The 14,444-nt window shown below is 45.5% G+C and overlaps 1 protein-coding gene across 1 annotated transcript; it reads right to left on the reverse strand.

The window, feature by feature from the left end:
* Positions 1–4,344: 4,344 nt before the first annotated feature.
* Positions 4,345–14,250, reverse strand: selenok (selenoprotein K). Its single transcript, XM_077217650.1, has 5 exons — positions 14,184–14,250; positions 13,590–13,680; positions 12,962–13,039; positions 6,044–6,136; positions 4,345–4,871 (listed from the first exon to the last, which is right to left on the reverse strand). The coding sequence occupies exons 1-5, from the start codon at positions 14,200–14,202 to the stop codon at positions 4,868–4,870; spliced, it is 285 nt and encodes a 94-aa protein (XP_077073765.1). The 5' UTR covers positions 14,203–14,250; the 3' UTR covers positions 4,345–4,867.
* Positions 14,251–14,444: the final 194 nt, after the last annotated feature.

Below are 14,444 nucleotides of genomic sequence, written 5' to 3' on the forward strand. Positions count from 1 at the left end.
CGCCAGGGAAAGGTGTGTGTTCCAGAACGCCAGGGAAAGGTGTGTGTTCCAGAACGCCAGGGAAAGGTGTTTGTTCCAGAACGCCAGGGAAAGGTGCGTGTTCCAGAACGCCAGGGAAAGGTGCGTGTTCCAGAACGCCAGGGAAAGGTGTTTGTTCCAGAACGCCAGGGAAAGGTGTGTGTTCCACAACGCCAGGGAAAGGTGTGTTCCACAACGCCAGGGAAAGGTGTGGGTTCCAGAACGCCAGGGAAAGGTGTGGGTTCCAGAACGCCAGGGAAAGGTGTGGGTTCCAGAACGCCAGGGAAAGGTGTGGGTTCCAGAACGCCATGGAAAGGTGTGGGTTCCAGAACGCCAGGGAAAGGTGTGGGTTCCAGAACGCCAGGGAAAGGTGTGGGTTCCAGAACGCCAGGGAAAGGTGTGGGTTCCAGAACGCCAGGGAAAGGTGTGGGTTCCAGAACGCCAGGGAAAGGTGTGGGTTCCAGAACGCCAGGGAAAGGTGTGGGTTCCAGAACGCCAGGGAAAGGTGTGTGTTCCAGGACGCCAGGGAAAGGTGTGTGTGAGGGAAAGGTGTGTGTTCCAGAACGCCAGGGAAAGGTGTGTGTTCCAGAACGCCAGGGAAAGGTGTGGGTTCCACAACGCCAGGGAAAGGTGTGTGTTTCAGAACGCCAGGGAAAGGTGCGTGTTCCAGAACGCCAGGGAAAGGTGTGTGCTCCAGAACGCCAGGGAAAGGTGTGTGTTCCACAACGCCAGGGAAAGGTGTGTGTTTCAGAACGCCAGGGAAAGGTGTGTGTTCCAGAACGCCAGGGAAAGGTGTGTGTTCCAGAACGCCAGGGAAAGGTGTGTGTTCCAGAACGCCAGGGAAAGGTGTGTGTTCCAGGACGCCAGGGAAAGGTGTGTGTGAGGGAAAGGTGTGTGTTCCAGAACGCCAGGGAAAGGTGTGTGTTCCAGAACGCCAGGGAAAGGTGTGTGTTCCACAACGCCAGGGAAAGGTGTGTGTTTCAGAACGCCAGGGAAAGGTGCGTGTTCCAGAACGCCAGGGAAAGGTGTGTGCTCCAGAATGCCAGGGAAAGGTGTGTGTTCCACAACGCCAGGGAAAGGTGTGTGTTCCAGAACGCCAGGGAAAGGTGCGTGTTCCAGGACGCCAGGGAAAGGTGTGTGTGAGGGAAAGGTGTGTGTTCCAGAACGCCAGGGAAAGGTGTGTGTTCCAGAACGCCAGGGAAAGGTGTGTGTTCCACAACGCCAGGGAAAGGTGTGTGTTTCAGAACGCCAGGGAAAGGTGTGTGTTCCAGAACGCCAGGGGAAGGTGTGTGTTCCAGAACGCCAGGGAAAGGTGTGGGTTCCAGAACGCCAGGGAAAGGTGTGTGTTCCAGAACGCCAGGGAAAGGTGTGTGTTCCAGGACGCCAGGGAAAGGTGTGTGTGAGGGAAAGGTGTGTGTTCCAGAACGCCAGGGAAAGGTGTGTGTTCCACAACGCCAGGGAAAGGTGTGTGTTTCAGAACGCCAGGGAAAGGTGCGTGTTCCAGGACGCCAGGGAAAGGAGTGTGTGAGGGAAAGGTGTGGGTTCCAGAACGCCAGGAAAAGGTGTGTGTTCCAGAATGCCAGGGAAAAGTGTGTGTTCCAGGACGCCAGGGAAAGGTGTGGGTTCCAGAACGCCAGGGAAAGGTGTGTGTTCCAGAACACCAGGGAAAGGTGTGGGTTCCAGAACGCCAGGGAAAGGTGTGTGTTCCAGAACGCCAGGGAAAGGTGTGGGTTCCAGAACGCCAGGGAAAGGTGTGGGTTCCAGAACGCCAGGGAAAGGTGTGTGTTCCAGAACGCCAGGGAAAGGTGTGGGTTCCAGAACGCCAGGGAAAGGTGTGGGTTCCAGAACGCCAGGGAAAGGTGTGTGTTCCAGAACGCCAGGGAAAGGTGTGGGTTCCAGAACGCCAGGGAAAGGTGTGGGTTCCAGAACGCCAGGGAAAGGTGTGTGTTCCAGAACGCCAGGGAAAGGTGTTTGTTCCAGAACGCCAGGGAAAGGTGTGTGTTCCAGAACGCCAGGGAAAGGTGTTTGTTCCAGAACGCCAGGGAAAGGTGTTTGTTCCAGAACGCCAGGGAAAGGTGTGTGTTCCAGAACGCCAGGGAAAGGTGTTTGTTCCAGAACGCCAGGGAAAGGTGTGTGTTCCAGAACGCCAGGGAAAGGTGTTTGTTCCAGAACGCCAGGGAAAGGTGTGTGTTCCAGAACGCCAGGGAAAGGTGTGGGTTCCAGAACGCCAGGGAAACGTGTGTGTTCCAGAACGCCAGGGAAAGGTGTGTGTTCCAGGACGCCAGGGAAAGGTGTGTGTGAGGGAAAGGTGTGTGTTCCAGAACGCCAGGGAAAGGTGTGTGTTCCACAACGCCAGGGAAAGGTGTGTGTTTCAGAACGCCAGGGAAAGGTGCGTGTTCCAGGACGCCAGGGAAAGGAGTGTGTGAGGGAAAGGTGTGGGTTCCAGAACGCCAGGGAAAGGTGTGTGTTCCAGAATGCCAGGGAAAGGTGTGTGTTCCAGAACACCAGGGAAAGGTGTGGGTTCCAGAACGCCAGGGAAAGGTGTGTGTTCCAGAACGCCAGGGAAAGGTGTGTGTTCCAGAACGCCAGGGAAAGGTGTGGGTTCCAGAACGCCAGGGAAAGGTGCGTGTTCCAGAACGCCAGGGAAAGGTGTGTGTTCCAGAACGCCAGGGAAAGGTGTTTGTTCCAGAACGCCAGGGAAAGGTGTGTGTTCCAGAACGCCAGGGAAAGGTGTGTGTTCCACAACGCCAGGGAAAGGTGCGTGTTTCAGAACGCCAGGGAAAGGTGTGGGTTCCAGAACGCCAGGGAAAGGTGTGGGTTCCAGAACGCCAGGGAAAGGTGTGTGTTCCAGAACGCCAGGGAAAGGTGTGTGTTCCAGAACGCCAGGGAAAGGTGTGTGTTCCAGAACGCCAGGGAAAGGTGTGGGTTCCAGAACGCCAGGGAAAGGTGTGGGTTCCAGAACGCCAGGGAAAGGTGTGTGTTCCAGAACGCCAGGGAAAGGTGTGTGTTCCAGAACGCCAGGGAAAGGTGTGTGTTCCAGAACGCCAGGGAAAGGTGCGTGTTCCAGAACGCCAGGGAAAGGTGTGGGTTCCAGAACGCCAGGGAAAGGTGTAGGTTCCAGAACGCCAGGGAAAGGTGTGGGTTCCAGAACGCCAGGGAAAGGTGTGGGTTCCAGAACGCCAGGGAAAGGTGTGTGTTCCAGAACGCCAGGGAAAGGTGTGTGTTCCAGAACGCCAGGGAAAGGTGTGTGTTCCAGAACGCCAGGGAAAGGTGCGTGTTCCAGAACGCCAGGGAAAGGTGTGGGTTCCAGAACGCCAGGGAAAGGTGTGTGTTCCAGAACGCCAGGGAAAGGTGTGGGTTCCAGAACGCCAGGGAAAGGTGTGTGTTCCAGAACGCCAGGGAAAGGTGTGGGTTCCAGAACGCCAGGGAAAGGTGTGTGTTCCAGAATGCCAGGGAAAGGTGTGTGTTCCAGAATGCCAGGGAAAGGTGTGTGTTCCACAACGCCAGGGGAAGGTGTGTGTTCCAGAACGCCAGGGAAAGGTGTGTGTTCCAGAACGCCAGGGAAAGGTGTGTGTTCCAGAACGCCAGGGAAAGGTGTGTGTTCCAGAACGCCAGGGAAAGGTGTGGGTTCCAGAACGCCAGGGAAAGGTGTGGGTTCCAGAACGCCAGGGAAAGGTGTGGGTTCCAGAACGCCAGGGAAAGGTGTGGGTTCCAGAATGCCAGGGAAAGGTGTGTGTTCCAGAATGCCAGGGAAAGGTGTGTGTTCCACAACGCCAGGGGAAGGTGTGTGTTCCAGAACGCCAGGGAAAGGTGTGTGTTCCAGAATGCCAGGGAAAGGTGTGTGTTCCACAACGCCAGGGGAAGGTGTGTGTTCCAGAACGCCAGGGGAAGGTGTGTGTTCCAGAACGCCAGGGGAAGGTGTGTGTTCCACAACGCCAGGGAAAGGTGTGTGTTCCAGAATGCCAGGGAAAGGTGTGTGTTCCAGAACGCCAGGGGAAGGTGTGTGTTCCAGAACGCCAGGGGAAGGTGTGTGTTCCAGGACGCCAGGGAAAGGTGTATGTGAGGGAAAGGTGTGTGTTCCAGAATGCCAGGGAAAGGTGTATGTGAGGGAAAGGTGTGTGTTCCAGGACGCCAGGGAAAGGTGTGTGTGAGGGAAAGGTGTGTGTTCCAGAATGCCAGGGAAAGGTGTGTGTGAGGGAAAGGTGTGTGTTCCAGGACGCCAGGGAAAGGTGTGTGTGAGGGAAAGGTGTGTGTTCCAGAATGCCAGGGAAAGGTGTGTGTTCCTCTTAATGACTATAGGCACAAAAAACTAAATCAGTCAAAGGATCATCATAACTTATATTTATTGACGCAAATCGTACATACAATTTCTGCCATTACATGTATTTTGTAAGACATTCCTTAAAAAAGTGTGTGTGAGAGAGTCAGTGTGTGTGTATGTGTGTGAGTCAGTGTGTGTGTGAGTGTCAGTGTGTGTGAAAGAGCCAGTGTGTGTGCGTGAGAGTCAGTGTGTGCACGTGTGTGTGTGTGTGTGTGTGTGTGTGTGTGTGTGTGTGTGTGAGAGTCAGTGTGTGTGTGTGTGTGTGTGTGTGTGTATGTGTGTGTGTGTGTGTGTAAGAGAGTCACAGTGTGTGTATGTGCGTGAGAGAGTCAGTGTGAGTGTGTGTGTGTGTGTGTGTGTGGCCGCCATCTTCAGCCGCTCCGGCCCCTCAGTGAGGTATTCCCGGAGTGACGTCATGAATCTGCGTTTGCAGCGTCGGCCGAGGGAAGAGGAGTGTGTGACGAACATGAGCTTTACAGGAGCATCAGTGTGTCACGGTCCTCTGCGCCTGCAACAGCGTGCAGGCGTTTACCTACACACACACACACACACACACACACACACACACACACACACACACACACACACACACACACACACACACAGAGTCATTATTCAGCATTAACACGATCAAAGAAAAAGAAACAAAGATACAATAATTTGTCAGAAGACTCAAATCCAGCGTTTAATGTTGTTTATGTGTCTATGTGGTGTTTTTAATATGCTTTAACACAAATCATGTGTAAATTCATAAGTCGACAGCATTGCTGAGTATTTTCTCCTTAAAACTGCAGTGAACCAAAGACAGTCTCAAAAACACGGTTTGAAATCGCTGGTGTTTCTGACGTCACAAACTACCTTGTAACCAATCAGATCAACGTGTGATCGTCAACCAGTGGATCTCTGAGTGAGTGAGTGAGTGAGTGAGTGGAGGCGGGGCTCATTTACATATTCATAAAACCGCGCATACTAAATGAGGCAAGGGTGTCGAGTTACATTCAAGATATTTTAAGGCATGAAGACATTTTTTTAAGGAAAAAACTGTTAAATATGTGATTTTGAGATGAGTTTTAAGTGATAAAATGCGTGACGACAGAGGACTTTAAAGATTGTGTAGTCACATTGTGTAGTTGTGCTTGGAGTCGGTTGTTTATTAATGATAATGACACAATGAAACATGAGAAAGTATGTGTCCAGCCTGTCATACAAAAAAAATTACGAGCATGCAAAAACAAGAGAGAACCGATGAAATATTAATAACTAGCCTGATATTGTTTACTTTTTCCTGTCAACGTTTTTTTTACATAGTAAAATCAAAGCTGTAGTTTGCCTTTTTTTCTTCCATCATATTTAACAATTAAAAATCTAAAATATTTTTCTCATACTTTCAGGCTTTAGTCAAACTTAGTGTAATTGAAAACTGATATCCTCTCCGCACGTCACTTTTCGACACTGCTGTATATATAATTACGGAAGCCCTGAGCCGTGACGTGAAAAAAATAAACATTTCCGTAAAAAAAAAACAGATAAAGTCGTCATATTACAAGAATAAAGTCCTAAAATTTCGAGAATAAAGTCAAAATTACGAGAAGTCTTCCATAGAAGTTTTGTGTGTGTGTGTGTGTGTGTGTGTGTGTGTGTGTGTGTGTGTGTGTGTGTGTGTGTGTGTGTGTGTGTGTGTGTGTGTGTGTGTGTCTTGCGTACCGTCCTCATCCGCCTCCGCCCATGGGTGGAGGAGTGGGACCGGCGCCGTGGTTTATTCTGCCCATCCGTCTGCGGCCCGGGAACCCAGGAGGACTGTGGGAACACACAGGGTAAAGACAGAGAACGGGACACAAGCTACACACACACACACACACACACACACAAACACACACTCTCACACTCTCACACTCTCACACTCTCACACTCTGCTGTCGCTGAAGCTACGGACACACACACACACACACGCTCACCCTGTGCTGACGCTGAAGCTACGGACACACACACACACACACACACACACACACACACACACACACACACACACACACACACACACACACACACACACACACACACACACACACACACACACACACACACACACACACACACACACACACACACACACACACACACACACACACACACACACACAGACAGAGCCGATCCTGTGGGGCCCTAAGCTAAATTCTGTTAAGGGTCCCTCCTATCTGACCCATGTAAACCATGAGCCATTGCCACACAGACACAGCTGACACCAGTGCTCCCAATACAATCCCTCCTTAAACTAGTACTAATGAAAATGTAATTCCTGATATCAGAAATAGACATTGTTCTAAATGTCTTAAGTACATTCTTAATATCAAGAATTCACAGTACAATAGTACAAATCTAATTATTGATATCAAAAATGCATCGTGAGAATGAATAAGAGCTAAAATGGTTTGTCATAGCATGTCACTGTGTTTTAAATGATAAAAGCAATACTTGATGGTTATTATTTACTGAGGGATGTGCATCCATATTCACCAGTCCAGCCAATCAACATTTTAAATGCAATAGATACAGTCGGCAGCTAGTCATAGTGGGGGCGTGGTGGAAAACACCGCGAACGTCGTGTGTATTTGAATGACAGAAATGTGGTATTGCGAGTCATTGACGTCTGCCGACCGGGAACGATGCATTGCTAAATTAACTGCAATAGGGTACGATTGCCCATATTTAATTAAAAACTGGATCAATGACCCGACCAAATGGCCGGAGGTGTCGTTTCCAGACATATTTTGTTATCTGGTTGAATCTCGAGGTAAGACACCGCGGTAACATTAGCCTATAACTCAACTTTCATATATGTTGCAAAAAGATAAAACCTTGTCACTTACCAATTGTACGTATGCTCCACTCCAAACTATGAATCCTTTTGTAAAACTGTGATCAGTAGTACGAAGTTGCCGAGGGATTGGGCCGACAGTTATCCTAACTCACACACTGCAGTGTGTATCGAGTGTAGACGTAGCGATTGGCCTATCAAGCGAGCCTTCAGCTGATAACGCTAATGTGAATGAGACATCCCTTATGAAAAACAACTATAGGAATCTTCTAGTATTTTAGGACAACATATTATAGTAATCCTATAGTATTAATCTTGCTTTATTGCAGAGTTATAGGAATACTATAGTATTTTGGGACATACTATAGAGGTATTACAGAACATCACAGAAGTATTATACACTACTATTTATTGCTTGTAGCCATTTTGTCCTCCTTTCCGGTTCTGTGTGTTTATTAGGAAGGATGTAGAATTTGCTTAGTGGCGGTACAGAAAACGACACAGCACCTCTTCGGCATGATTGTCGAGTGTATTTCAATTAGCGCGAATGTTTTCCCCCACGGGCTAAAATCACATCACGTGACGCGGCGTTCCCAGACAACTGTCTGTATCTATATAGCCTATAAATCAATAGTCAATGGTATACATTGCTTTTAATCTTGCTTTATTGCAGAGTTGTAACTAAACTGACTTAGAGACTAGATAATAATTGTCTTGTTTTAAAAGTATGAGTGTCTATAATGAGGAGTGTCATCACGCCCATATAGTGTACCGGTCCACAGATGTGTTGCTGGAAAGTGCGCGTTTCATGCACGCGCATATAAACTCATGTTGACGCGCGACGCGCTTATCTTTTCCGAGCTGCAGTTTCTAAAAAACCACCGTTTCCCTTTGTAATTTATCAAACGTAATAAATAGTTGTATTTCACTCTCACTTTTTTTGTCAGGCACAAAGTCACAGAACACCGCCCTCAAAGCCCTGGAAGTGGCCGGTGTTGTACGCAAAACACAGAAAGACCAAAAGATGCACTGCCCAGCTGGGTTATTAGCAAGACAGACAGACTAGAGAGAGAGATAACTTACACATCAACTTAACTTTACTGTTCTTTGCTGACATCGAACTTGGAGAGGAGAGAACACAAGTCTGCCTGATCGCTGTTCCACAGAGACTAAGCCCCTCCCCTTATTTCAGAAAGTCAATGGCGAGAGACAACAAATGTTTGGATCCCGTTTTAATTGTACCCTGAATTACACATATGATGTTCGTCAATTTAAAAGATATATTTTAAAGTCAAGAAATTCACAGTTTGATGTAAAACTGTTGAGGTATAAGACTGCGAAAATACGTAATTACTAAGACTACAAACCCAAAAGGCGCTCATGTGACATCATACCTTTCCTCTCAATGAATGAAACTAACTTTACTGAAGCTAACTTTACTGAAGCTAACGTTACTGAAGCTAACGTTACTGAAGCTAACGTTACTGAAGCTAACGTTACTGAAGCTAACGTTACTGAAGCTAACGTTACTGAAGCTAACGTTACTGAAGCTAACTTTACTGAAGCTAACTTTACTGAAGCTAACGTTACTGAAGCTAACGTTACTGAAGCTAACGTTACTGAAGCTAACGTTACTGAAGCTAACTTTACTGAAGCTAACGTTACTGAAGCTAACGTTACTGAAGCTAACTTTACTGAAGCTAACGTTACTGAAGCTAACTTTACTGAAGCTAACGTTACTGAAGCTAACGTTACTGAAGCTAACGTTACTGAAGCTAACTTTACTGAAGCTAACGTTACTGAAGCTAACGTTACTGAAGCTAACGTTACTGAAGCTAACGTTACTGAAGCTAACTTTACTGAAGCTAACGTTACTGAAGCTAACTTTACTGAAGCTAACTTTACTGAAGCTAACGTTACTGAAGCTAACGTTACTGAAGCTAACGTTACTGAAGCTAACTTTACTGAAGCTAACTTTACTGAAGCTAACGTTACTGAAGCTAACGTTACTGAAGCTAACGTTACTGAAGCTAACTTTACTGAAGCTAACTTTACTGAAGCTAACGTTACTGAAGCTAACGTTACTGAAGCTAACGTTACTGAAGCTAACGTTTCAGTAACGATGTTTACTGAAACGTTGTGTGTGTGTGTACGTGTGTACACACACGTTACTGTGTACGTGTGTACACACACGTTACGTTACTGAAGCTAACGTTACTGAAGCTAACGTTACTGAAGCTAACGTTACTGAAGCTAACTTTACTGAAGCTAACTTTACTGAAGCTAACGTTACTGAAGCTAACTTTACTGAAGCTAACGTTACTGAAGCTAACGTTACTGAAGCTAACGTTACTGAAGCTAACGTTACTGAAGCTAACGTTACTGAAGCTAACGTTACTGAAGCTAACTTTACTGAAGCTAACTTTACAGAAGCTAACTTTACAGAAGCTAACTTTACAGAAACTAACGTTACTGAAGCTAACTTTACTGAAGCTAACGTTACTGAAGCTAACTTTACTGAAGCTAACGTTACTGAAGCTAACGTTACTGAAGCTAACGTTACTGAAGCTAACTTTACTGAAGCTAACGTTACTGAAGCTAACGTTACTGAAGCTAACTTTACTGAAGCTAACTTTACAGAAGCTAACGTTACTGAAGCTAACTTTACTGAAGCTAACTTTACAGAAGCTAACTTTACTGAAGCTAACTTTACTGAAGCTAACTTTACTGAAGCTAACTTTACTGAAGCTAACGTTACTGAAGCTAACGTTACTGAAGCTAACGTTACTGAAGCTAACTTTACTGAAGCTAACGTTACTGAAGCTAACTTTACTGAAGCTAACTTTACAGAAGCTAACTTTACTGAAGCTAACGTTACAGAAGCTAACGTTACTGAAGCTAACGTTACTGAAGCTAACGTTACTGAAGCTAACTTTACTGAAGCTAACGTTACTGAAGCTAACGTTACTGAAGCTAACGTCTGTCATGTTTTCTATAGTCTAACGTTATAATCGTAACGTTACGCCGTCATGCCTGTGTGTTTTGTACCAGACTGCACACACACACACGAGATTGGTGATGTACATAGTACGAGACGAGAGATGTAGTTCATGGAGCGATTTTCATTATTCAAATATTTTTATTGAGTTTTGAATTGTAAACATTTATAAAACACTTAACAAGTCCCCATACAGCAACCCCAACATACATAATAATAAATGACAATGTAAATCATAAAAAATAAATAAATAAATAAACTGACACGTTACAGAGCTTGTGAATTAATTATGCATTGAACGATTTTCACATAAAACCAAATGTTACTCTTCTGTTTTATGACAAACTGTGACTTTCTTGACTTTCATAATTACCTTTTAAATTGACAAACATCATGTGTAATTCAGGGCACAGTTCAGACGGAATAAAAAGATAAGTTGTCCCTCGCCATTGACTACCATACATATTTTTTCCAAAATAAGGTCCTATGATCCGAAAGCGGAGGGGCGGGGCTTAGGCTCTCTATACACTCTCATGTTTTTTCTTCTCTCTTTTCGTGACCAGAAGGATAGTATTAATTAATTATTAGGGATAGTTCCGCTTAATTATCTCATCAATGTTGTAAACTTTGATTGACGCGCTTATGCCTGGCTCACACTACAGGAGTTTTAAAATCCTAACCGATTTTGAAATCTGGTTGCACCACACACTTAAGGAGAATCTTTGCAGATTTTCTTACCTCAAATCTTAAACATGCTCACACTACAAGATTTGAAAATCGCGGCGCATCACACACTACACAATGTTAATAAGATTATCGTGCCAGAGGAAGCGCCTTGATATGATTCCACCATGACCACGTGATCTCACGCAACAGATGGGAAGCGGAAAAGTGGATGTAAACAAAATAGGCTATCTGTCCTTCATATCAAGTCATAATCGTGCAAAGGTTGCCTTGACCAAGGAAAGCAAACTCTTTAAAAAAAATCATTCTTTTAACATTTAAGGATATTTCTAATGAATGTTGTCAGCTCTGGTCAATACAATGACTCAATGCCATTGATCTCTATGAAGTGACGCATCAGCTTCAGCGTTACCCATGCGCCAGATTGCTGCTCAGCTGAGCCTTATAAAGTGGAGCTCAAAGTTAAAATTAAATATTAAAATAATTAACAGCTTGTTTCATTACATCTTAGAATGAATCTGAATTTTTTTACATTTCCGTTGAATGAACAGTTTTAATGACTCCCTCAAAGGCAGTGCCTTGCCGCCACCTAGTGTCGTAATAGTGTAACTGCACACTGAGTGACAGCCTGTCTATAACACGCAGAGACGAGCAATGATACTGGTGAAATATCAGCAGAAAGCCTCTCGTTAGGTGAGATTCGATGATCGGAACTAACTGTTGTATAACAATCTAACAAGCTTATTGTCAGGTTTATGTTCTGTTATTATATTATGTGGATCCTTATTTTGACATCTTCTGTTTACTCCACTTTTTTTAGTTTCGGTTTCATTACTGAACATGTAACTTTACTAGTCTTCGTGCCTGCTGACAACAGCGTAACACTTATTTATTTAACAATAAATAAATAAATGAAGATAATACCGCATATCACGCAGTTGTCACTCAAAATTACCTCAATGGAAATTCCATCACCACAGCCCAAACGTTAACGTTGTTTCTTATTGGATATTGTGACAGTACTGACGTAGTCCTAATCACAATCTTGCTCATCCCGATAAATATCAAACATGTTTGATATGATCGGGGTGAGCCCGATTTGTGTGAGAGCAGATCGGGAGGTGCAAGATTCGATCTGTGAACGCCTCACATTACCAGATAATCTGCGCCGTACATCGGAACCGATCGAGGTCCTCAACAAGATATTTTCTCCGATTCTCGGAAGGGGGAAATCGGGCATAAATCGGCCTAAAACTCCTGTAGTGTGAACCAGGCATTACACGAGGGGAGGCGGGGCCTTGAGTCATTTGCGTGGCCCTACGCAACTTGCGTAGTGTGACTGGTCGGTTCTGCACACACACACATGTATCCTCTGCCGTCGCTGAAGCCACACACTCACACACACACACACACACACACACACACACACACACACACACACACACACACACACACACACACACACACACACACACACACACACACACACACACACACACACACACACACGTACCCTCTGCCGTCGCTGAAGCCACACACACACACACACACACGTACCCTCTACCGTCGCTGAAGCCACACACTCACACACACACACACGTACCCTCTGCCGTCGCTGAAGCCACACACACACACACACACACACACACACACACACACGTACCCTCTGCCGTCGCTGAAGCCACACACTCACACACACACACACGTACCCTCTGCCGTCGCTGAAGCCACACACACACACACACACACACACACACACGTACCCTCTACCGTCGCTGAAGCCACACACTCACACACACACACACGTACCCTCTGCCGTCGCTGAAGCCACACACACACACACACACACACACACACACACACACACACACACGTACCCTCTGCCGTCGCTGAAGCCACACACACACACACACACACACACACTCACACACACACACACGTACCCTCTGCCGTCGCTGAAGCCACACACTCACACACACACACACGTACCCTCTGCCGTCGCTGAAGCCACACACACACACACACACACACACACACACACACACACACACACACACACGTACCCTCTGCCGTCGCTGAAGCCACACACACACACACACACTCACACACACACACACACACGTACCCTCTGCCGTCGCTGAAGCGTGATGATGAGCCGCTGTGTCCATCTTTAGACAGATCTGGCTGAATCAGAGTCTGGAAGCTGAGGAGACATTACACAGGTCAAACATCACAGGTAAACTCCCTAGCAACCACCCAGAATACCGTAGTAACCACCCAGAGTACCATAGCAACACCCTAGCAACCACCCAGAATACCCAAGCAACCGCATAGCAACTTAGCAACCACCCCAAGTTTTTAAAACTACTAAACTAAAAAAAAACTGTTCAAAATTCCGCCTTTTAAAACTTCTATTTAACTAAAACTATTTCAAGCTTAAAACCTTCAAGTTCAGACTTTAATTATAAAACTACTTCAAACCTATAAACGTGTGACTTAAAGCTTACTTTACCAGTGCACTAGTCACGTGATCAAACCTCTAACACTGCTTATATTAGTGCTGATGACCCAGCTTTCATACAGGTTTGCCTTTCTGTGACAAATGTAAGCAATATCACATCTTGTGTTTACAGTCTGATCATGACTAATGTGTTTATGAATTTAGATGCTTAATGTACAACTTCTTGAAAATGTTCCTTTTGCAAACAAGAACCCTAAAAAAACTGATGAACCTCAGAAATATAAACTCTTACAACAAGCCGATGAACTCGACAGCGGTCCAGAAGAGATCGCTGAGGAAGGACAGCCTCCAGGGCGAGCGGCTGCTGCTGTCCAGAACCTGGCCTGGACACATATAACATTACATTATTACATAACATATCAAATATATGACGGAAATCGTGAATCCTATGGCGATCGCGCTGTTATGAATATTTAACACGTGACGTTGGCAGGTCAGCAAGCCAATGAACAGAATGACGCATGAATATTCAAACTGACGAGCCAATAAGATACAAGATTACAAATGCGTCAGCTTAGTTTTAATTAATATTCAGGAGATGTGTGTTTACCATATCGTTCGTAACATTCCTACCCGGATATCATCTGTAACATTAACAAAACCATATGTTGGGCAGAGCGGGTCGTGTCGACAGTTCACTCACTCACACACACATATAACTTATATCCCAAACATCTCAGAGTGGCAGGAAAACCAGCAATAATGGATGTTTTCACAAACACAATGACGCTAAATTACATATTTAGCCATGTATGACAGTTTACTATGTATGATAAGAGTTGTACATGTTTGCGCTAAAAAAAAAACTGTTTTTTTTAGTACTTACCATTTGATACATAAACCATCGCTGCTGCTGTTTAACCGGATACTGTGGTACACTTCCGGTTCTGCGCACTACCTCAATATTCGGTCGTGACGTTTGACTGGTATTTTACTAGATTTTTTTTATTTTTATTTTTTTATTGAATTTTCTAAATTACAGAATTCAATATCAAGTTCTTGACACATTACTTTTGTACAGTTTCACATTTTGTAAGTATAACTTGAAACACAACAATAATTTAAATAAAAAGAAAAAAAGAAGAAA

Source organism: Siphateles boraxobius, unplaced genomic scaffold (assembly GCF_051911475.1).
Source record: "Siphateles boraxobius isolate OS27281-9 unplaced genomic scaffold, OSU_SipBor_1 75, whole genome shotgun sequence".
Classification (NCBI taxonomy): Eukaryota; Metazoa; Chordata; class Actinopteri; order Cypriniformes; family Leuciscidae; genus Siphateles; species Siphateles boraxobius.